The 26180-nt window shown below is 46.5% G+C and overlaps 1 protein-coding gene across 1 annotated transcript in view; it reads right to left on the bottom strand.

Moving 5' to 3' along the window:
- EPHA8 (EPH receptor A8) overlaps positions 1 to 23360 on the bottom strand; it is a 118087-nt gene extending 94727 nt beyond the window's left edge. The window contains exons 1-2 of the mRNA XM_069741784.1: positions 23213 to 23360; positions 6660 to 6724 (exon numbers count right to left, since the gene is read on the bottom strand). Of these exons, the coding sequence (XP_069597885.1) occupies positions 6660 to 6724; positions 23213 to 23294 (147 nt within the window). The 5' untranslated portion in view covers positions 23295 to 23360. The remainder of the gene's footprint in view (positions 1 to 6659; positions 6725 to 23212) is intronic.
- Between the last annotated feature and the right edge of the window lie 2820 nt (positions 23361 to 26180).

Here is a 26180-nt window from a genome sequence, read left to right as displayed (position 1 = left end):
GAAGGTGCTGCTGGCCACTCCATGTAATGGACCAGAGTGTAGGAGGAGCTGCTGGCCACTTTATATGATGGCCCAGAGTGTGGAAGGTGCTACTGGCCACTCCATGTGATGGAGCAGAGAGTAGGAGGTGCTGCTGGCCGCTTCATGCGATGGACCAGGGGGTAGAAGGTGCAGCTGGCCGCTTCATGCAATGGACCAGAGTGTAGGAGGAGCTGCTGGCCACTCCATGTAATGGACCAGAGTGTAGGAGGAGCTGCTGGCCACTTTATATGATGGCCCAGAGTGTGGAAGGTGCTACTGGCCACTCCATGTGATGGAGCAGAGAGTAGTAGGTGCTGCTGGCCGCTTCATGCGATGGACCAGGGGGTAGAAGGTGCAGCTGGCCGCTTCATGCAATGGACCAGAGTGTGGAAGGTGCTGCTGGCCACTCCATGTAATGGACCAGAGTGTAGGAGGAGCTGCTGGCCACTCCATGTAATGGACCAGAGTGTGGAAGGTGCAGCTGGCCACTTTATGCGATGGCCCAGAGTGTGGAAGGTGCTACTGGCCACTCCATGTGATGGAGCAGAGTAGGAGGTGCTGCTGGCCGCTTCATGCGATGGACCAGAGTGTGGAAGGTGCTGCTGTCCACTCAATGTGATGGGACAGAGAGTAGGAGGTGCTGCTCCATGTGATGGACCAGAGGGTGGAAGGTGCTGCTGGCCACTCCCTGTGATGGGACAGAGAGTAGGAGGTGCTGCTCCATGTGATGGACCAGAGGGGGGAAGGTGCTGCTGGCCACTCCATGTAATTGACCAGAGTGTAGGAGGTGCTGCTGGCTGCTCCATGTGATGGACCAGAGGGGGGAAGGTGCTGCTGGCCACTCCATGTAATTGACCAGAGTGTAGGAGGTGCTGCTGGCTGCTCCATGTGATGGACCAGAGGGTGGAAGGTGCTGCTGGCCACTCCATGTGATGGACCAGAGGGTAGAAGGTGCAACTGGCCACTCCATGTAATTGACCAGAGTGTAGGAGGTGCTGCTGGCTGCTCCATGTAATGGACCAGAGTGTGGAAGGTGCTGCTGGCCACTCCATGTGATGGACCAGAGGGTAGAAGGAGCTGCTGGCCACTTTATGCGATGGCCCAGAGTGTGGAAGGTGCTACTGGCCACTCCATGTGATGGAGCAGAGAGTAGGAGGTGCTGCTGGCCACTCCATGTAATGGACCAGAGTGTAGGAGGAGCTGCTGGCCGCTTCATGCGATGGACCAGAGTGTAGGAGGAGCTGCTGGCCGCTTCATGCGATGGACCAGAGGGTAGAAGGTGCAGCTGGCCACTCCATGTAATGGACCAGAGTGTAGGAGGAGCTGCTGGCCACTCCATGTAATGGACCAGAGTGTGGAAGGTGCTGCTGGCCACTCCATGTAATGGACCAGAGTGTAGGAGGAGCTGCTGGCCACTTTATGCGATGGCCCAGAGTGTGGAAGGTGCTACTGGCCACTCCATGTGATGAAGCAGAGTAGGAGGTGCTGCTGGCCGCTTCATGCGATGGACCAGAGTGTGGAAGGTGCTGCTGTCCACTCAATGTGATGGGACAGAGAGTAGGAGGTGCTGCTCCATGTGATGGACCAGAGGGGGGAAGGTGCTGCTGGCGGCTCCATGTGATGGACCAGAGGGTAGAAGGTGCAGCTGGCCACTCCATGTAATTGACCAGAGTGTAGGAGGTGCTGCTGGCTTCTCCATGTGATGGACCAGAGGGTGGAAGGTGCTACTGGCCCCTTCATGTGATGGACCAGAGGGTAAGAAGGTGCTGCTGGCCACTCCATGTGATGGACCAGAGGGTGAAGAGGGGTGCTGACCGCTTTGTACGATGGACGAGAGGGAGGGAGACAATGCTGGCCGGCTTGTGTTATGGCCTGGAGGATGAGAGGCTGTTGTCTGCTGTGTGTGATGGAATGGAGGGTGGGAAAGAATGCTGGCCACTATGTGTGATGGACCAGAGGTTAGAGGGGGCACTGGCTGCTCTACATGAGGGGCACAGTGCAGGATAGGGTGCTGGTCAATCTATATGCTGGACTGAAGTGCGATATGAGTATGGAGTGGTGGTCGCTCTGTGCGATGGACCAGAGGTTAGAGGGGGCACTGGCTGCTCTACATGAGGGGCACAGTGCAGGATAGGGTGCTGGTCAATCTATATGCTGGAATGAAGTGCGGTATGAGTATGGAGTGGTGGTCGCTCTGTGCGATGGACCAGAGGTTAGAGGGGGCACTGGCTGCTCTACATGAGGGGCACAGTGCAGGATAGGGTGCTGGTCACTCTATATGCTGGACTGAAGTGCGGTATGAGTATGGAGTGGTGGTCGCTCTGTGCGATGGACCAGAGGTTAGAGGGGGCACTGGCTGCTCTACATGAGGGGCACAGTGCAGGATAGGGTGCTGGTCAATCTATATGCTGGAATGAAGTGCGGTATGAGTATGGAGTGGTGGTCGCTCTGTGCGATGGACCAGAGGTTGGAGAAGGTGCTGTCCACTCCATATGATGTAGCACAGTGTGGGATGGGGTGCTGGTCGCTCTGTGCGATGGACTGGAGAGTGGATGTGCTGGCTGATGTCTCTGGGCTGAGAATAGTAGGGGGCACTGGACATTTTGAGTGATCGCCAGAGGGAAGGAGGGGGTGCTGACTGTTCTTTGTGATAGACCAGAAGGTAGGAAGGGTGATGGCTACTCCATGTGAAGGACTGGAGGGAAGCAGGGAATGTTGGCAACTCTGTGTGATGGACAGAAGGTAGGAGGGGAGTTGACTGCTCCGTTCAATGGACCGGAAGATAGGATGCTCTGTGTGTTGGACTGGAAGGTTGGAGGGGAGTTGACTGCTCCGTATGATGCACCATAGGAGGGGCATACTGGCCAATCTTTGTGATGGCCCAGAGGATAGAAGGGTGTGCTGGCTGTTAAGTCTGATGGATCAGTGGGAAAGAAGGGGTTAACGGCTCCATTTGTTTGACGGGAGGATAGAATGAGATGCTGGCTGTTGTGTGTAATGGACCGGAGGGAAGGAGGGGATGCTGGCTGCATCATATGATGAACCATAGGGAAGGAGGGAGCTGAGTGCTTTATGTGATGGACCGGAGGGAAGGGGTTCTGGCCACGCTGTGTGATGGAGTGAGTATGCATAGTTTAACTAGTCAGTTCAGCAGCTGGAGGAGCAGAAGACAAAACCATGGTCAAAGGAAAAGCTGGGTGAGGAACTAGAAGGTCAGTGAGCAGATGAGGTCTAGATGAAGACAGGAGACACCGGACCAGAGCTGTATGGGAGAAGGAAACACAATGAGGCAGCCCCCAGCAGCCTGACAGGAGTATAATAAGTTTGTGGTTCTGCCCCATTCCTCAAACACAAAGCCAGCCCCACAAGTGGCAGTCACACTAGTCTTCTTAGCTGGACAGCGTCTGTAGATGGAAGAAGCATCACATCTCTGTTCTGTAGCCTTCATGTTTGCTCCTGCATGAATAAAGTTGTGGAGTTGTCTTCCTGAGCTTCCAGGAACTCTGCTAATAGTATTTCTTCTTGGTTTTCTACTTTAGGATGTAAAATATTGAGAACACCCTTATAAAGCTGTAGTAAGAACTGGACGTGATGCCAGTTAATGCCACCATAAATTATTCATGTGAGGCCACCACTGAACACTACTTGCCTACTACTGATAATCATTTATCGTGCCCGGAAGGGACTGGATAATCTGCTCCTATAAAGTCTGAAGCCATCCACCCATCAGTTCCAGGGGGACATCTCACAAAGTACCCACCATCCGCTGAGCAAGGATTTGTGAATATCCTAGGGAGTGGGCGCTCAGCAGATGACGCGAGGAACTGAACAGAAGGGTTTTTTGAAGTTTTATTCTTCACCTTAAAATAGAACGTAAAAAAACCCTAACTAGTGGTCTTTAAAAAGCCCTTCATAAGCTGATGGGATGCTGAAAATTCTCTTTTTGCTGAATTGAGCCATCTTCTCAACTGAAGAGAAAGGTGAGATTCTGATCAGCTTGATATCTCTGGCCCAATACCTGGTCAATCTGTGACTTTCATCCACAATCCCTCAGCTTGCAGTGTTTTAATAAATGAGGTTCAGCCTGTCTCGTCTGCTGCTATTGTGATAACATCCCCTAGCGAGACGCATATGAGGACAGCTTAATTAACAAGAGGAGGATCTAACTCTGTCGACTTCAGGTCTTTTCTAATGACTTCAGTTAATGTCAACTAAAAAGACGGAAACTATGCTGGAGGACTAGAATGGAGGACATGATGAGGATTCAGGGGCTGCTCTGGTGGCATTGGCCTGGGTAGAAGACTGGGGATCCTCAATCTCCCCATCAGCTATGACTGCTTGGCCACATAGACCGGCATCTTCATACCCTAACCCTTGACACAACAGATGAGATGAACTCTCTGCTACGTGCACAGCTTCCTCCAGCCAATCTCTGGTTTTATCATCAGCTCTTTGGCATGGACTTCATTATTCATTACAGCTATTATTCTGCTGGGACCCAATGTCATTTTCAACATGACAGCAACGACAAAATATTAGAGGGCCATGTGCCTGATCTATGTTGCAGATCACAGGAAACACTGCCTAAAATGTCAGGCAGTGGGGGATCAATGGGGGATCTAGCAGCCAACCAGTCACATATCTGTCACCATGAATAAATGTCCTCAATATGTTCTGCGTTCAATCCAAAACTGTCAAGGCACTGAGAAGAAGAAATGGACTTCACCCTAAAGCAGGGGTCCCCAACCTGTAGCTCGGGAGCCACATGTGACTCGCGGTCCCATGAATTGTGGCTCGCGACTGTATGCCAGCTCGGTGCATTAGCTCCAGGTCTAGCAAATAGGTATGAAGAGCACATCAGAAAATGGTGAATTTTTGAGTAGCCCTGCACAGAAGAGCAGATCTGGATACAAATATACTGGTCTTAGGGGTTTGCAGGTGTTTTATGTATGGAGGATGATATTACCGGTTAGAGGAGGTTCTTGAAGCTGGATGCGACAGTGTGTTGTCAGTCCTTGATGGGAGAATACTGAATTGGGGCATTGTGGTAACCCCTGGATCTCAGTGCACTGCTTTGGAATTATTTCTGTCGAAAAGCTTGGGTTATCATTGAACCAATAATGGGGGCTTTGCTTGACACTACACTGAGGGGGACAGGAGCAGAATGTTGCTCACGACCTGCTGTCAGAGCTACATGAAGCTCGCGACCCTCTCAGTACTGAATGTGGCTCTCTAGGTCAAAAAGGTTGGGGACCACTGCCCTAAATCAACAACTGTGCAAAAGGTCTATAATCCAAGACATGACACTACCTGGGTAAAGGTGTCCAGGCAATTATTCCATCCTGGAGAGGCATTTCTCTACACATGGTGCACCAATGTCTTCCACCACCTTTGTGACAATCTCCAGGTTATTCCACCATACTGCAGAGGATCCATTCTCTATTCATGAAGTATCAATATCTTGCATGACTTGGGTGACAATGTCCAGGTTATTCCACCATACCGGAGAGGATCCATTCTCTACACATGGAGAGCCAATATCTTCCACCACCTTTGTGACAATCTCCAGGTTATTCCACCATACCAGAGAGGATCCATTCTCTACACATGGAGAGCCAATATCTTCCACCCCCTTTGTGACAATCTCCAGGTTATTCCACGATACCGGAGAGGATCCATTCTCTACACATGGAGAGCCAATATCTTCCACCCCCTTTGTGACAATCTCCAGGTTATTCCACGATACCGGAGAGGATCCATTCTCTACACATGGAGAGCCAATATCTTCCACCCCCTTTGTGACAATCTCCAGGTTATTCCACAATACCGGAGAGGATCCATTCTCTACACATGGAGAGCCAATATCTTCCACCACCTTTGTGACAATCTCCAGGTTATTCCACCATACCAGAGAGGATCCATTCTCTACACATGGAGAGCCAATATCTTCCACCACCTTTGTGACAATGTCCAGGTTATTCCACCATACCAGAGAGGATCCATTCTCTACACATGGAGAGCCAATATCTTCCACCACCTTTGTGACAATGTCCAGGTTATTCCATGATACTGGAGAGGATCCATTCTCTACACATGGTGCGCCAATGTTTTCCACCACCTGGGTCACGATTCTGTTAGGTTTTTCTTACAGGCACTTTTCATTTTAGGTCATGTATCAATACATATGATTTCTAGTTCTTCACGAACCTTGATGATCATTGTGATGGGAATGTTTGGTAGATACCAAGGTCTTTGTGTCCATCATCTCACAGTTCTGTCTCTAGACAGAAATATACATGGAGCCATCATCAGATGACAACCTTAACCCTGCTGCACTTATCAGAACACGTATCACTGCAGATCGCCTCTGTGCCAGGACAACGCTTCTGGCTGGGGAGGATGAGGGGCCACCTCGCTGTCACTCACTGGAGGTTTAGACTGAAGGTTTAGACTGGGGTCTCACAGGAGGAGAATGAAGGGATCAGGCTGCACACAGACACCACAATTGCTCTCCTCACACAAATTCTGCTCCAATTTTACAGCCAATTACACCTGAAGTGTTGTGAGCGATTGCACCGGAGCCCTTGCCATCCTCCAACACACAGACACATGCTGCTCGCTGCCATCACTGTACTTACCCCATGAGGGGGGTAGGTGAGCCAGCCCCAGTCCCCCGGAACCACCGCCGTGTCTAATAAATTCACTAGAAAGAAAGAAAAGGTGACGTTAGCATCGGCACCACTAGCATCCGTCTAGTGTCTGTTTCACAGCCATGGGTCTAGTAGCTATGAAATTATCTCTCAGCAAACAAAGGAAGACGGCAGCGTCTGCAATGTCTGTGAACATGTGACAGATAAACAGCATCCTTGCCATAGAGAACATTCTTATACCATGGAGGTGGCCAATTCAGGAGAGCCCACCAGACACGACAAGGCAGCAACCTCTGTGATGTCACCCTAACCTTCACATTCATGAAATATGTCTCTATACATTATCCACTCTCTATTATCTATCTATCATCTATCTATTATCTATCTAGAAGAAAAAAATGGAACAGCACCGTATAGATAAATTCAGGGTGCAGGGTCCTCCAAACAAATATCCATTTGTATAAAAGAAAAAGAAAAAATATATATCTATTATCTATCTACTAGTTGGCCCGGGCGAAATTTTCACTTATTGGTTGTCGGGGGTGCAGGCAATTTCAGGAAAATCAAGCTGGTCAAATGTTAATGTAATTAATGAGATGATGAACACAGATAACTATTTACTGTATATATGTAGATTGGTAATACAACAAATTCGTTTGATAAGTAGAGGCTAAAAAAAGGTCTTGAGGTTGTGGTTCCACCTGCAGGTTATTGGTTTTTTTTCTGCAGGTTTCTGAAAATGAATGTTTAAACTGTATTTATTGATCACATCGTGAATGTGTGGTTTGTTTGTGTCTTTTCTTGCTGAAGGGGGCAAGTTTACCTTTCAAATGGTGTAATATTTGTGTGTGTGGGGAGAAGTAATCACCAAGAAAGCAGTGCATGTTTACAAATGTGTTTTCATATGTGACTCACCATTTGTGTGTGTGGGGCGAAGTAATCACTGAAAAAGCAGTGCATGTTTACAAATGTGTTTGCATATGTGACTCACCTGCAGTAAAGTGTGCAATCCTCCAATGTGCCTGAAATCGGCTGGGCAAGGAGTTCGGCAAGCTGGAAAGCCCCAAGGCAAATGTTAGGATTTGTTTGTGATGTCTGTAAGCAGGTCATTTTTCCTTACTTCAGGTTTATGAAAATTAATGTTTAAACTGTATTTATTGATCACATCGTGGATATGTGGTTTGTTGGCTATTTTCTTGCTGAAGGGGGCAAGTTTACCTTTCGAATGGTGTATCAGTTGTGTGTGTGGGTGCAGTATGAACGGAGATACAAAGTAATCACCGAAAATGAATGTTTTGAAATAATATAGAAGGATTACCTATCTATCTTTTATCTATCTATTATCTATCATCTATTCTATCTGTATATCTATTATCTATTTATTATCTATTATCTACAGTTTCTATTATCTATCCACCATATAATTGTCTAAGGGTCACTTCTGTCTTTCTGTCTGTCCTTCTGTCTGTCACAGATATTCATTGGTCGCGGCCTCTGTCTGTCATGGAATCCAAGTCGCTGATTGGTCTCTCCAGCTGCCTGTCATGGCTGCCGCGACCAATCAGCGACAGCCACAGTCCGATTAGTCCCTCCCCTGCAGTCAGTGCCCGGTGCCCGCTCCATACTCCCCGCAGTCACCGCTCACACAGGGTTAATGCCAGCGGTAACGGACCGCGTTATGCCGCGGGTAACTCACTCCGTTACTGCCGCTATTAACCCTGTGTGACCAAGTTTTTACTATTGATGCTGCCTATGCAGCTTCAATAGTAAAAACATCTAATGTTAAAAATAATAATAAAAAAAAATCATTATATACTCACCTTTCGCGACGCTCCGGTAACCACTCCATGCATGCGGCAGGTTCCGGAAGGTGAGTATATGTTTATTATTTTTTAACCTGTGACATACGTGGCTGGGCAATATACCACGTGGCTGGGCAATATACTACGTGTCTGTGCTGTATACTACGTGGCTGGGCAATATACTACGTGGCTGGGCAATATACTACGTGACTGGGCAATATACTACGTCACTGGGCAATATACTACGTGACTGGGCAATATACTACGTCACTGGGCAATATACTACGTGGCTGGGCAATATACTACGTGGCTGGGCAATATACTACGTGGCTGGGCAATATACTACGTCACTGGGCAATATACTACGTCACTGGGCAATATACTACGTGACTGGGCAATATACTACGTGGCTGGGCAATATACTACGTGGCTGGGCAATATACTACGTGGCTGGGCAATATACTATGTGGCTCTGTGCTGTATACAACGTCACTGGGCAATATACTACATCGCTGAGCAATATACTACGTGGCTGGGCAATATACTACGTGGCTGAGCAATATACTACGTGACTGGGCAATATACTACGTGGCTGGGCAATATACTACGTGGCTGGGCAATATACTACGTGGCTGGGCAATATACTATGTGGCTCTGTGCTGTATACAATGTCACTGGGCAATATACTACATCGCTGAGCAATATACTACGTGGCTGGGCAATATACTACGTCGCTGAGCAATATACTACGTGGCTGGGCAATATACTACGTGGCTGGGCAATATACTACGTCACTGGGCAATATACTACGTCACTGGGCAATATACTACGTGACTGGGCAATATACTACGTCACTGGGCAATATACTATGTGGCTCTGTGCTGTATACAACGTCACTGGGCAATATACTACGTCGCTGAGCAATATACTACGTGGCTGGGCAATATACTACGTGGCTGAGCAATATACTACGTGGCTGGGCAATATACTACGTCGCTGAGCAATATACTACGTGGCTGAGCAATATACTACGTGGCTGGGCAATATACTACGTCGCTGAGCAATATACTACATGGCTGGGCAATATACTACGTGGCTGGGCAATATACTACGTGGCTGGGCAATATACTACGTGGCTGGGCAATATACTACGTGGCTGGGCAATATACTACGTTGCTGGGCAATATACTACGTGACTGGGCAATATACTACGTGGCTGGGCAATATACTACGTGGCTGGGCAATATACTACGTGGCTGGGCAATATACTACGTGGCTGGGCAATATACTACGTCACTGGGCAATATGCTACGTGACTGGGCAATATACTACGTGACTGGGCAATATACTACGTGACTGGGCAATATACTACGTGACTGGGCAATATACTACGTGGCTGGGCAATATACTACGTCCCTGGGCAATATACTACGTGACTGGGCTATATACTACGTGACTGGGCAATATACTACGTGACTGGGCAATATACTACGTGACTGGGCAATATACTACGTGGCTGGGCAATATAGTACGTGACTGGGCAATATACTACGTGACTGGGCAATATACTATGTGACTGGGCAATATACTATGTCACTGGGCAATATACCACGTGACTGGGCAATATACTACGTGACTGGGCAATATACTACGTGGCTGGGCAATATACTACGTGACTGGGCAATATACTACGTGACTGGGCAATATACTACGTGACTGGGCAATATACTACGTGACTGGGCAATATACTACGTGACTGGGCAATATACTACGTGACTGGGCAATATACTACGTGACTGGGCAATATACTACGTGGCTGGGCAATATACTACGTGACTGGGCAATATACTATGTGACTGGGCAATATACTACGTGACTGGGCAATATACTACGTGACTGGGCAATATACTACGTGACTGGGCAATATACTATGTCACTGGGCAATATACCACGTGACTGGGCAATATACTACGTGACTGGGCAATATACTATGTGACTGGGCAATATACTACGTGACTGGGCAATATACTACGTGACTGGGCAATATACTATGTCACTGGGCAATATACTACGTGACTGGGCAATATACTACGTGACTGGGCAATATACTACGTGACTGGGCAATATACTATGTCACTGGGCAATATACTACGTGACTGGGCAATATACTACGTGACTGGGCAATATACTATGTCACTGGGCAATATACTACGTGACTGGGCAATATACTACGTGACTGGGCAATATACTACGTCACTGGGCAATATACTATGTGGCTGGGTAATATACTACGTAGCTGGGCAATATACTATGTGGCTGGGCAATATACTACGTGACTGGGCAATATACTATGTCACTGGGCAATATTCTATGTCACTGGGCAATATACTACGTGACTGGGCAATATACTACGTGACTGGGCAATATACTATGTCACTGGGCAATATACTACGTGGCTGGGCAATATACTACGTAGCTGGGCAATATACTACGTGACTGGGCAATATACTACGTCACTGGCCAATATACTATGTCACTGGGCAATATACTATGTGGCTGGGCAATATACTATGTGGCTGGGCAATATACTATGTAGCTGGGCAATATACTATGTGGCTGGGCAATATACTACGTGGCTGGGCAATATACTACGTGGCTGGGCAATATACTATGTGGCTGGGCAATATACTATGTGGCTGGGCAATATACTACGTGGCTGGGCAATATACTATGTGGCTGGGCAATATACTACGTGACTGGGCAATATACTATGTCACTGGGCAATATTCTATGTCACTGGGCAATATACTACGTGACTGGGCAATATACTACGTGACTGGGCAATATACTATGTCACTGGGCAATATACTACGTGGCTGGGCAATATACTACGTAGCTGGGCAATATACTACGTGACTGGGCAATATACTACGTGACTGGGCAATATACTATGTCACTGGGCAATATACTATGTGGCTGGGCAATATACTATGTGGCTGGGCAATATACTATGTAGCTGGGCAATATACTATGTGGCTGGGCAATATACTACGTGGCTGGGCAATATACTACGTGGCTGGGCAATATACTACGTGGCTGGGCAATATACTATGTGGCTGGGCAATATACTACGTGGCTGGGCAATATACTACGTGGCTGGGCAATATACTATGTGGCTGGGCAATATACTACGTGGCTGGGCAATATACTACGTGGCTGGGCAATATACTATGTGGCTGGGCAATATACTACGTGGCTGGGCAATATACTATGTGGCTGGGCAATATACTACGTGGCTGGGCAATATATTATGGGGACATGCAACTTCTAGAATACCTGATGCGTTAGAATCGGGCCACCATCTAGTTATATATAATCTATTATCTATCTATTCTATCTAATATCTGTCTTTTATCTGTTATTTATCTCTCCATCCATCCTTTTCTCTCTATACACTGCCCCTATTGGACAAACAATCAGCAGATGTGGGTTCCAGTATCATCTCTATGCTGACGACACCCAATTATACACTTCTTCCCCTGACATCACCCCTACCCTAATTCAAAATACCAAGGATTGTCTGTCTGCTGTCTCTAACATCATGTCCTCCCTCTACCTGAAACTAAATCTCTCCAAAACTGAACTTCTTGTGTTTCTCCCTTCTACTGTACTAACCTCGCTCTACCCAACATCGAAATTACCCTGGAGGGTTCAACCATAACTCCCCAGCAGCATGCCCGCTGTCTTGGGGTCATATTCGACACTGAACTTTCCTTTACTCCCTATATCCGATCACTCACTCGCTCCTGTCACCTGCATCTTAAAAACATCTCCAGAATCCGACCTTTTCTCACCTTTGGAACTGCTAAGACTCTTACTGTCGCTCTTATTCATTCCCATCTGGACTACTGCAACTCTCTTCTGATCGGTCTCCTTCTTACCAAACTTTCTCCTCTCCAATCCATCTTGAATGTGGCAGCCAGGGTCATATTTCTGTCCAGCCGCTTCACCGATGCCTCCATCTTGTGCCAGTCATTACACTGGCTACTCATTCGCTACAGGGTCCAGTATAAACTCATCTCTCTCACCCACAAAGCTCTCCACAGTTCTGCACTGCCCTATATCTCCTCTCTCATCTCCGTCTATCGCCCTACACGTGCCCTCCGTTCTACAAATGACTAACACCCCCCGTAATCCGAAATTCGCACCTCCGTCTCCAAGACTTCTCTCGTGCTGCGCCAGCTCTCTGGAATGCACTTCCCCAGACTATCAGACTGATACCTAGCCCCGACCTATTCAAGCGCGCTTTAAAAACCCATCTCTTCAAACAAGGCTACCACATCAACTACTCGGTAAACTAACATTGCCCTGTTCCCTCCTTCCAAATATTACTCTGAATCTGCCCCCTACTATTCATCTGTCTCCACACCCTCTATGCACACGATAACTGCACTTGATACTTGACTATTGCACTTAAACACACGGGCTGATGACCGGATCATGCAGCTTTATATGAAAATCCCTATTTATTATAATTGCCAGACCTCAAATAACGAGCACTTTTCACCTATTGTGTCCCCCCATTTCCTTGTAGATTGTAAGCTTGCGAGCAGGGACCTCATCCCTAATGTCACTGTGTAATTTGTCTTAACTTGTACTGAATTTATTGTCTGTACAATGTCCCTGCTTATTGTAAAGTGCTGCGGAATATGTTGGCGCTATATAAATAAAAATTATTATTATTATATTATTATTACTTATAGAGCTGCTATAAAGGATAATGGAGGCTGCAGTCCGAACTTTAATGAGAGCATTTTTATAACTGGCAGCTCTACGGTCAGTGATGTAGGAACTGTCCCCTCCAGCTACAATTGCACACGATTAAAACTTCAAAGCCTTCCCGAGAGACTTCCCGGCGGCTGCAGCTCCTTTGGAACAATTCCCTTCACATTGATAATTAAACCATTATCGGCCCGTGTTCCAGGAATAATGCGGAATATGAATGTGGAGCTTTCCCTCCCTGTGACCGAGTTCACACCAGGTTCATGTGTGATGTCAGCAGTGTTTACACATCCATCTATCCATTATCTATCTATCTATCTATCTATCTATCTATCTATCTATCTATCTATCTATCTATCTGTTATCTATAATCTATCTATTATCTATATATATATCTAGCATCTATGATCTATCTATTATTTATCCAGTTATTATATATCTATCCTATATATCTATTATCTATCCATGTATCTATTTACAGACGTACAAGCCCCAGTGTTTTGCACTGTGAGATCTGGTGGAGGATCGGTGATGATCTGGAGATGCTTCATTAAGGCTGGAATTGGGCAAGTTGTTCTTTGTGAAGGACGTATGAATCAAGCCGCATACAAGGTTCTCCTGGAAAAACAGTTGATTCCTTCTGCTCAGGCAATGTTCCCCAACGCTGAGGACTGGTTTTTCCAGCAGGACAATGCGCCATGCCACACAGCTAGGTCAATCAAGGTGTGGATGAAGGACCACCACATCAAATCCCTGTCATGGCCGCCCAATCTCCAGACCTGAACCCCACTGGAAACCTCTGGAATGTAATCAGGAGGGAGATGGATAGTCACAAGCCATCAAACACAGAAGAACGGCTGACATTATTGTACCAGGAGTGGCATCAGGTCACCCAGGAGCCGTGTGACAGACTGGTGAAGAGCATGCCAAGACGCAGGAAAGCTGGGATTAACAGTCATGGTTATTCCACACAATATTGATTTCTGAACTCTTCTTGAGTGAAAACATTAGTATTAAGGACACTGCTCTCTCCTGGTTCTCCTCCTCCCTTTCTGACCACTCCTTCAGTGTTCTGTTCTCTGGCTCCACTTCATCTCCTCTTCCTCTCACTGTTGGGGTACCTCAGGGCTCAGTCCTTGGCTCCCTTCTCTTCTCTCTCTACACGGCCCCAATTGGACAGACCATCAGCAGATTTGGCTTTCAGTACCATCTTTATGCTGATGACACACAACTATACACATCATCCCCTGGCATTACCCCCGCTGTACTACAGAACGCCACTGACTGTCTGTCCGCAGTCTCCAACATCATGTCCACTCTCTATCTGAAACTCAACCTCTCCAAATCTGAACTTCTTCTGCTCCCACCATCTACTAACCTCCCTAAACCTGACGTTTCCCTCTCCGTGGGTGGCACCATAATAACACCCCGGCAGCAGGCGCGCTGTCTGGTGTTATGTCTGACTCCGATCTCTCCTTCACCTCCCACATACAATCTCCTGCCCGCTCGTGCCGCTTACACCTAAAGAACATCTCTAGAATACGCCCTTTTCTTACCATGGAAACAACAAAATCCCTCACTGTCGCCCTGATCCACTCCCGCCTGGACTACTGCAATGCTCTATTAATTGGCCTCCCCCTCACTCGACTTTCCTTCTATCCTTAATGCAGCAGCCAGGGTCGTCCATCTGGCTAATCGTTACTCGGACGTGCCGCTCTTTGCCAGTCGTTACACTGACTGCCCATTCATTACAGGATAGAATTCACAGTACTTGTTCTCACCCACAAAGCTCTCCACAGTGCGGCCCCCTTACATCTCCTCCCTCATTTCTGTCTATCGGCCTAACAGACCGCTGCGCTCTGCAAATGACTTTCGACTAACCTCTGCACTAATCCGTACCTCCCACTCCCGACTCCAAGACTTCTCCCGTGCTGTGCCAATCCTCTGGAATGCTCTACCCCAAGATATTAGGACCATCCACAACTTGCATAGTTTTAGGCGTTTCCTCCAAACACATTTGTTCACAGCAGCCCATCACGTTCCCTAATCAAAGTAATTTTATGTTTGTGTGTGTGTAGCCCATTCACTATCTCCATCTATCCCCCACCCCCTGAAGATGGCCGGACCCTCATTGTAAATATATCATTGTAAATACACACCTGTACTTTGTATCTCCCCCACCTCATGGTAGATTGTAAGCTCTCACCAGCAGGGGCGGCTTATTGTGCTTTAATTATTGTATTGTTAACGTTGTTACTTATGTCTGTTGTGATTGAAACTGTTAAACTGTAAAGCGCTGCGGAATATGTTGGCGCTATATAAATAAAGATTATTAGTAGTAGTAGTAGTATTGCTGTTTCTAAATGATTATGAACTTGTTTTCTTTCTATTATTTGAGGTCTACAATGCATATTTTAGTTATTTTGACCATTTCTCATTTTCAGAAAATAAATACAAAGTTTATTGCTTGGAACTTCGGAGACGTTGTCAGTAGTTTATAGAATAAAAGAACAATTTACATTTTACCAAAAATATAAAGAGAAAAATCAGAGAAACTGAACATTGTGCCGTGGTCTCCTCATTTTTGCCCGAGCTGTACATGTCCACCCTGTATATCTATGGTGATGGGTCACACCGTACACTGATACCATCTCCTTAATATTAGGGTATCGGGGGAGCATAGACGATCGGCATATACAGCGGCTGCTGCGCTCTGCTGGGAATCTATACGGTCATGTATGAATAAAGTTATGAACCCACAGGGCCGGGACGTAGCTCCAACACCGTAATTTAACCTCTCACGATCCTCCTCTCCAATATGGGGACTGGCTCATACAAAGAATGTCCTTAAGCTCTAAGAAGTACAAAGAAGGATCCAGAAAACTGATAAGCAGTGGGGCGGATCTTGGTTATGGGGAAAGACTAAAATAATTAAAATAATTTTAGCGTTGAGAAGAGATGTCTAAGGGGCGACATACATAAGTACATAAATGACCCATACAAAAAATACTGTCAAAAGATGTATCACGTAACGGGGCATGCCGTCTGGAGAAAAAAGGTTCGTTCACCAGAGGATACAAAACTTTTTTACCATGAGAACTGTTGGGTCACACGAGTGTAGATTCTCTCCTCCGAGATACTCGCAGTCAGTTTACTGTGATTTGATGAGAGCATCGCAGCACAGGTGAGAAGATGGAGAACAAGATCTATCCATCTTCTACATTGTCTGAGTCCGAGGATGTCATCCGAGTACAGTCTGATGTTTTATACCATATATCAGTAGTGCCCCATACAATATCATTTGTCACAGTGTTATCCGATAAGACACACATGGTCCAACATGTACGCTTATGTGAGCGAGCCCGAAGTCTACCATTCAGTCTACCGCAGGAGCTGGTGGGAACAGCTGACCGCTTCAGACTAGAAGAAAATAAAGAATTATGTCCATGTGTATAACGTTCTTTTCTGAATGTTTGGTTTAATAGATTGGCTCTTCTGGGGCAGTCTCGATTGTGCAGAGTGGTCATACAGTGCCTTGCGAAAGTATTTGGCTCCCTGGAACTTTTCAGCCTTTTCCCACATATCATGCTTCAAACATAAAGATACCAAATGTCAATTTTTGGTGAAGAATCAACAACAAGTGGAACACAATTGTGAAGGTGAACGAAATTTATTGGTCATTTTAAATTTTTGTGGAAATTCAGAGACTGAAAAGTGGGGCGTACAATATTATTAGGCCCCTTTACTTTCAGTGCAGAAGTTCATTGTGGATCTCTGAATGATCCAATGTCGTCCTAAATACCTAATGATGATAAATATAATCCACCTGTGTGTGATCAAGTCTCCGTATAAATGCTCCTGCTCTGTGATAGTCTCAGGGCTATGTCTGACGCACAGAGGGCATCATGAGCTAGTCCCCAAAACTGAGCTGCATATTGGAGAGGAGGACCGTGAGAGGATAAATTACGGTGTTGGAGCTACGTCCCGGCCCTGTGGGTTCATACCTCTATTCATACATGACCGTATAGATTCTCAGCAGAGCGCAGCAGCCGCTGTATATGCCGATCGTCTATGCTCCCCCGATACCCTAATATTAAGGAGATGGTATCAGTGTACGGTGTGACCCCATCACCATAGATATACAGGGTGGACATGTACAGCTTGGGCAAAAATGAGGAGACCACTGCACAATGTTCAGTTTCTCTGATTTTTCTCTTTATATTTTTGGGTAAAATGTAAATTGTTCTTTTATTCTGTAAACTTCTGACAACATGTCTCCGAAGTTCCAAGCAATACATTTTCTATTTATCTCTGAAAATGAGAAATTGTAAAATTACAAAATATGCATTGCTTGCAGACCTCAAATAATACAAAGAAAACAAGGTCATAATCATTTAGAAATAACTATACTAAAGTTTTATCTCAGGAAGAGTTCAGAAATCAATATTTGGTGGAATAACCATGATTGTTAATCCCAGTGCAGTGTCTGACTGATTGTTGTCCTATGGACAGACTGTCCCACCTCAGCTGTAGATCTCTGCAGGTCATCCAGAGTGATCATGGGCCTCTCGGCTGCATCTCTGATCAGTCTTCTCCTTGTGTGAGATGATAGTTTAGAGGAACGGCCGGGTCTTGGTAGATTCGCAGTGGTATGATGCTCCTTCCATTTCAATATGATCGCTTGCACAGTGCTCCTTGGGATGTTTAAAGTTTTGGAAATCATTTTGTATCTAAATCCGGCTTTAAACTTCTCCACAACGATATCACTGACCTGCCTGTTGTGTTCCTTGGTCTTCATGATGCTCTCTGGGCTTCACACAGAACCCTGAGACTATCACAAAGCAGGTGCATTTATACGGAGACTTGATCACACACAGGTGGATTATATTTATCATCATTAGGCATTTAGGACAACATTGGATCATTCCGAGATCCACAATGAACTTCTGGAGCGAAAGTAAAGGGGCCAAATAATATTGCACGCCCCACTTTTCAGTTTTTGAATTTCCACAAAAATCTAAAATAACCAATACATTTAACACACATGCTAGCCACCTTAGGGAGAGACCCAAGTTGGGCTAAATGTAGCGGGACGAAAGAGACCGAAAAGCCCTCTACTTAAAGGAAATACATAGTGGATGCTTTCCTGAAACGGAAAGTACTTGCAAGCAGCATAATACAAAGAATAGCTGGTTTACCCAGAATCCTTTGCAGTAGGCGGAGCTATGCAAATCATCTCTTTCCACCCCAGTCTAATCCACAGCGCTTGGAACCGCCAAGCGTGCAATGCTGCGGATTAGTTTCTAAATTTACACAGCCAACCAATTCCTACCTGTGGACACGTGTTTCGGGCTTTAGGCCCTCATCAGCACAGGGCTGGAATTGGTTGGCTGTATGGAGTGGGGCTCGGTGAGCAAGCGATACACACATGCTAGCCACCTTAGGGAGAGACCCAAGTTGGGCTAAATGTAGCGGGACGAAAGAGACCGAAAAGCCCTCTACTTAAAGGAAATACATAGTGGATGCTTTCCTGAAACGGAAAGTACTTGCAAGCAGCATAATACAAAGAATAGCTGGTTTACCCAGAATCCTTTGCAGTAGGCGGAGCTATGCAAATCATCTCTTTCCACCCCAGTCTAATCCACAGCGCTTGGAACCGCCAAGCGTGCAATGCTGCGGATTAGTTTCTAAATTTACACAGCCAACCAATTCCTACCTGTGGACACGTGTTTCGGGCTTTAGGCCCTCATCAGCACAGGGCTGGAATTGGTTGGCTGTATGGAGTGGGGCTCGGTGAGCAAGCGATACACACATGCTAGCCACCTTAGGGAGAGACCCAAGTTGGGCTAAATGTAGCGGGACGAAAGAGACCGAAAAGCCCTCTACTTAAAGGAAATACATAGTGGATGCTTTCCTGAAACGGAAAGTACTTGCAAGCAGCATAATACAAAGAATAGCTGGTTTACCCAGAATCCTTTGCAGTAGGCGGAGCTATGCAAATCATCTCTTTCCACCCCAGTCTAATCCACAGCGCTTGGAACCGCCAAGCGTGCAATGCTGCGGATTAGTTTCTAAATTTACACAGCCAACCAATTCCTACCTGTGGACACGTGTTCACACACATTTAATTCAACTTCACAATTGTGTTCCATTTGTTGTTGATTCTTCACCAAAAATTGACATTTGGTATCTTTATGTTTGAAGCACGATATGTGGGAAAAGGTTGAAAAGTTCCAGGGGGCTGAATACTTTCACAAGGCACTGTATATACCCTTTCCCTTTATCCTGTCCCATCCCTTGATCGAAATTGATGGCCATTTGTATTTGCTATGTAATTATTCTCCTTTTGTTGATCATCATCATAATAATCATTATCTTATTTCCTTTTTTTAAAAAAACAAACAAAAATTCTGTTACCATAAAACCCTAATCCAGACTCCTCTGTCACCTACAGATCCTTCTCTGTCCTGTCCATACTTGTTTGTTGTCCTTAGACTCTTTATCCTCCTACAGGCCCCTCAGTCCAGTATGAACCTCTCTGTCCTTCATACTTCTCATTTTTTCTTCAAACCCATATGTATTCTTTCTCTTTCCATACTGGTTTGTTTCATGCATATTCCTCTTTTTCCCTCTGCCTCTGTTTTCCCCAAACCTCTATCACCTATAGACCCCTATATTCTTTTCCGACCTCTGTCACCTCTCACCTCTTCAGACTCCTCTGATCCCATCAGAATGCTCTGCCTCAACTCTTTCAGACTTCTCTGTATTTTTTTTTTATAATATTTATTTTTATAACATAATATTTTCTAGTGTACTCTTTTCACCTAAAGACTTCTTTCCCCTCCAGACTCTTATCTGTTGCCCTTTGGCTCATCTGTCCACTTCCAGACTCTTCTGTCCTTCTCTTCCTCCAAACTCCTCAACACTACATGGACATTACGTGACCAAGACCTCCAAACGCAGTACATTAAATGACCAAGACCTCTGCAGCCAGGATATTACATGACCAAGACCTCCACATCCAGGACATTACATCACAGAGGACCTCCACCACATGGGACATTACATGACCAAGACCTCCACAAGCAGGATATTACATGAACGAGACCTCCAACACTCAGAACATTACATGAGCAACATTTTCTCACACTGCGAACTGCGTGACCGAGGACCACTTTACCCTAACCATATGGGACATTGCATGCCTTAGAGCTCAACACACAGGAGAATACATGACTGAGAGCCTGAATGACTCGGGACATTAAGTGACCAAGACCTCCACACTCAGGACAATACATGACCAAAGATCTCCATCACATGGGACATTACATGAATGAGGGTCTCAATCACACGGGGCTTTACATGACTGAAAACTCTACATGCCGTGCAATACATGACCAAGGACCTTAACCACTAGGGACATTACATGACCTAGACCCCCACAAGCAACACATTACATGACTGGGGACATCATCGACCCTGGACAGTACATGACTGAAATCTTCACACTCATGACATTACATGACCAAAGACCTCCACCACATGAGACATTACAGGACCAATGATCTCCACCCCATAAGACGGACATTACATGGCCGAGATCTCCAGACACAGAACATTTATTGCAACTAGTGATTAGAAGGAATGTGTCATTTTAAAGGAGGCAGATTGATCTGTAGGGGCTATAGAAGTCTGGAGTTCACATTATTGCGCTGGAAGTAATGAATCTGGAGAGAATACATTGATTCTTGAGTGGATAGCATGCTCTAGAGAGGGCAAAAGAGTCTGCATCATGGAAAGATGGGTTTAGCGTGGGACACAAATCTATAGAAGGGACAGACAGATCTAGACAGAGCAGGGGTTTATGGAGAGGAGAAAGGAGTCTAAAGAGACTGAAGTGTATGGAGGGGAGAGAATGATCTAGAGGACACGGAAGAGCCTGATGAGAGGACACAATCATTTGGAAGAAAAAATGTCTATAGGAGACAAAGGAGTTTGAAGGAGACTTAAATTTCTGGAGGGGTTGGTTGGGTCTTGGGAAGAGACAGACATCTGTATGGGGACAGAATGGTCCTTATCAAGGTAACCTGATCTTGAAGGGACAGAAGAGTTTGGAGAATACAGAAGAGTTTGAAGGAAGGACAAAGGGATCTTAGGCTACGTTCACACTAGCGTTGCGCCGCCCTGCGTCGGCGACGCAACGCGCGACGCACGCAAAAACTCGCGCGTTTTGCGACGCGTGCGTCGTTTTTTGACCAAAATCGGACGCACAGAAAATGCAACTTGTTGCATTTTCTTGCGTCCGACGCTAGCGTCGGAAACGACGCAAGTGTCGAAAAACGCCACCCTAAAAACGCACGCGTCCCCTATGTTAAACATAGGGGCGCGTCGCCGCTGCGTCGCCGCTGCGTCGCCGGCGCAACAGCGACGCACATTGGCGGAACGCCAATGTGAACGTAGCCTTATGAGGACAGATAAGTTGGAAGGAAAAATTTAGAATGGACTCCAGATTCTGGAATGCACAAAGGGGTCTAATGGATGCAGATGGTCCTGGAGGAGATATGTGTCTAGAGCAGAAGGACAGAGGAGTCTGGAGGGGACAGAACAGTCAGGAGTGGAACAGAGAATTTGCAGTGAAACAGATGGGCCTAGGAAGGACAGAGGATTATGGAGGGGACAGGAGCATTTCAAAGCAGCTTTCTCCTTTTGGGAAACTCATGCATGCCAATGAACATGTATAGTATGTGGGGGAATAATTAGGACTGACGTCAAACTAATGAGCCTTCACGATAGTTATTTAAGGTGTTTGTCCAGCTAAAGAGCTAAATGTGGTGATCACGTAAAGGAATGAGGATTGTATACACAGGGATCCATCAGTCTCTGACTGTAGAGTTCAGATGGAGAGGATGGCACCGCGGGATGGCACCGGGGGATGGCACAGAGGGAAGGCACAGAGGGAAGGCACCTAGGGATGGCATCGGGAGATGGCACTGAGTGGCATCTCTCAGTTTCATTCTCATATGGCAGTCCAGCTAATGGGTGAAAAACAGTTGTGTGTGATCTCAGGGATTTCATTTACACATTGTCGATGGCATAAGGGGCTACCGTCAATAGCATGGGTCAGACATAGTGGTGGGAGCAGTCACATTGAACGTTCCTCATTACAGACCATGAAGGTCCCTTTGATTTCTGATGGTACAGTGCGATGGTGGCTGTGATCTGATGTATAATTTCTCCTTGACTGGCCATACATTTTGGATAGCCAGCACCTGTAATGGGTAATTTCTCCATGTTCTGGCATAAATCAGCCCAGGCGGATGAGCTGCCACAGGGAGATCTCCTGGGAAGTTAGATATCAGTAATCATTCAGCTTGGCCAACGCTTTACAGACTACAGGCTCGCTGTCCCCATGGGCAGACTTCATATAACTACCCGATATATGGCTATCAGTTCCCGAGGGCAGTGAAATCCACACCATTGTATCAGAAGACTATAATGTTACCTGGATGGGCTCTTCTGCAGGGTCTGCCTAACGGGAAGAAGTTGGATGTGACTAAAGGGTGCGACAAGGAGGCGAGTGTCATGGACACAGCTGTGGTGGTGTCAGTCATCAGATATCAAGTTTGTCAGCTCCCCAGTCAATGTACTCGCTTCAAAGGAGTTGTCCCACCATGTCGCCCCAGGCAAAGTGCAGCCGACATTGTCTGGAGGACCTCAGAGGATTGTTCGCACCTCCAAGGCACCCCGCATCAATGACAGATGCAACTTTAGAGTGACAGAATATTGCTTCCATCGCCGTCATGTCATGGGGATCGTGGCGGCTTTGTAATAGATGAAACACGCAGTAAATAATGATTACCTCTGGCCAAAGGAATAAAATAAAGAAAATCTGCATGCAATATAACAAACTAGAAGTGGAGCCATGAAAGTGTCAGACCAGAGCAAACTGACTCTTACCTTCACTGCCAGCAGCAGAGACATAGATGAGAACAGAGACCCCGATACACAGCATGCAAGCAATCCCAGCCGCCTGTGCCATTGGAAGCAAACACTGCCTGGATCTCTGGCTGTCTCTCTCTACAAGCTGACAGGATCACTGTGATACAGATGCCAGCAAATCCGAGAGCACTTTAAAACCATGTTCTCACATACACATAGGCAGGCAGCAAGGAGGAGGAGGGGCAGCCTGCCTGTCAAAGGCAAGCAGCCAATGGTGCAGGAAGGACCACTCCATCCTACATCTGCTGCCCACCACACACTGCTCACCATCAGCCCTGGCTGGACAGAAGATGAAGCCATGCCTAACCCTAACCCTAACCCTAGGGCATTATACGGTGGCGTTTGCTCCCAGTCTGCAAAACACATTTCATAATGGTGCCCAGATCATGTCTCAATCACCAGAGAAGCAAAATGAATAAGATAAATTCTACAGAGCCCCAAGAACGGTGGACAATCAACGAGCAGAAAAGTGACAATCCATCACAGTACGAGTCCTCCATGCTCCACCACAGTATGAGTCCTCTCCATCATCCATCACAGTACAAGTCCTCTCCAAGCTCCATCACAGTAGGAATCCTTCATGTTCCATCACAGTACAAGTCCTCTCCATCATCCATCACAGTACAAGTCTTCTCCATGCTCCATCACAGAATGAGTCCTCCATCATCCATCACAGTACAAGTCCTCTCCATGCTCCATCACAGAATGAGTCCTCCATCATCCATCACAGAACAAGTCTTCTCCATGCTCCATCACAGAATGAGTCCTCCATCATCCATCACAGTACAAGTCTTCTCCATGCTCCATCACAGAATGAGTCCTCCATCATCCATCACAGAACAAGTCTTCTCCATGCTCCATCACAGTACGAATCCTTCATGTTCCACCACAGTACAAGTCCTCTCCATCATCCATCACAGTACAAGTCCTCCATGCTCCATCACAATACGAATCCTTCATGTTCCATCACTGTACAAGTCCTCCATGCTCCATCACAGTACGAGTCCTCCATGCTCCATCACAGTATGAGTCAGTCATCCATCATCCAACCCAGTACAAGTCCTCCATCATTCATCACATTGCAAATCCTCCATGCTCCATCACAGTACGAGTCCTCAATGCTGCATCACAATACAAGTCCTCCATGCTCCATCACAGTACGAGTCCTCCATGCTCCATCACAGTACGAGTCCTCCATGCTCCACCACAGTATGAGTCCTCTCCATCATCCATCACAGTACAAGTCCTCTCCAAGCTCCATCACAGTAGGAATCCTTCATGTTCCATCACAGTACAAGTCCTCTCCATCATCCATCACAGTACAAGTCTTCTCCATGCTCCATCACAGAATGAGTCCTCCATCATCCATCACAGTACAAGTCCTCTCCAAGCTCCATCACAGTAGGAATCCTTCATGTTCCATCACAGTACAAGTCCTCTCCATCATCCATCACAGAACAAGTCCTCCATGCTCCATCACAATACGAATCCTTCATGTTCCATCACTGTACAAGTCCTCCATGCTCCATCACGGTACGAGTCCTCCATGCTCCATCACAGTATGAGTCATCCATCATCCAACCCAGTACAAGTCCTCCATCATTCATCACATTGCAAATCCTCCATGCTCCATCACAGTACGAATCCTTCATGTTCCACCACAGTACGAGTCCTCTCCATCATCCATCACAGTACAAGTCCTCCATGCTCCATCACATAACGAATCCTTCATGTTCCACCACAGTACAAGTCCTCTCCATCATCCATCACAGTACAAGTCCTCCATGCTCCATCACATAACGAATCCTTCATGTTCCATCACTGTACAAGTCCTCCATGCTCCATCACAATACGAATCCTTCATGTTCCATCACTGTACAAGTCCTCCATGCTCCATCACAATACGAATCCTTCATGTTCCATCACTGTACAAGTCCTCCATGCTCCATCACAGTATGAGTCATCCATCATCCAACCCAGTACAAGTCCTCCATCATTCATCACATTGCAAATCCTCCATGCGCCATCACAGTACGAGTCCTCCATGCTCCATCACAGTACGAGTCCTCCATGCTCCATCACAGTACGAGTCCTCCATGCTCCATCACAGTACGAGTCCTCCATGCTCCATCACAATACAAGTCCTCCATGCTCCATCACAGTACAAGTCCTCCATGCTCCATCACAGTACGAGTCCTCCATGCTCCAGCACAGTACGAGTTTTTCATGCTCCATCACAGCTCCATGCTCCCTTTCCTAGTGTTTGCTTCCCTTTTCCTTATCCCTTCATGTTGCACTTAACTTTTCCTACACTTTGCAAGACATTATCAACCACCTTTCACATTTGCAAACACGTGTGTGGTGTTTTTTTCTGTGTGGGTTTTTTCTTTAGCTGGGCTCATGGATCCCGTTTTTGTGCTTGTAGAGCCGCCAGCAGAGGTTGGCACTGGAGGTGACTGACCTTCGTTCTGAGGTTCAGCAGTGACGGCAGTGGCTGCAGACTCCTACTATGGGGGACACTGTCTGTAGGCCAGTCCAGCTTGAATCCAAAATTGCCCTCCCGGACAGGTTTTCTTGGGGTAGGACAGGTTTTTTGGTTATGGAGGTATATGCAAATTATATTTTAAACTGTGTCCTTACTCCTCTGGAGATAAGGAGCAACGAGTAGGAATTGCTATTTCACTGTTGCAGGGGGGAACCTCAGTCCTGGGCTTTTTCTTTTCCACATGATTCTATGTGTCTCCAATCTGTGGAGTTTTTCAGGACCCTAGCCCAGATCTGTAATGATCCTGACTGTATTTCCTTGGCTGAATCCAAGCTGCGTTGCATTCAGCAAGGGCATCGTTCAGTGGAGACTTATTGCTCCGAATTCCGCAGATGGTCAACTGATACCAAATGGAAAGACCCAGCTCTCAGAAGCCAATTC

Source organism: Ranitomeya imitator, chromosome 10, assembly GCF_032444005.1.
Source record: "Ranitomeya imitator isolate aRanImi1 chromosome 10, aRanImi1.pri, whole genome shotgun sequence".
Taxonomy (NCBI): domain Eukaryota; kingdom Metazoa; phylum Chordata; class Amphibia; order Anura; family Dendrobatidae; genus Ranitomeya; species Ranitomeya imitator.
Note: the sequence above shows the minus strand (reverse complement) of the source record. Positions and strands in the feature narration are given on the sequence as shown.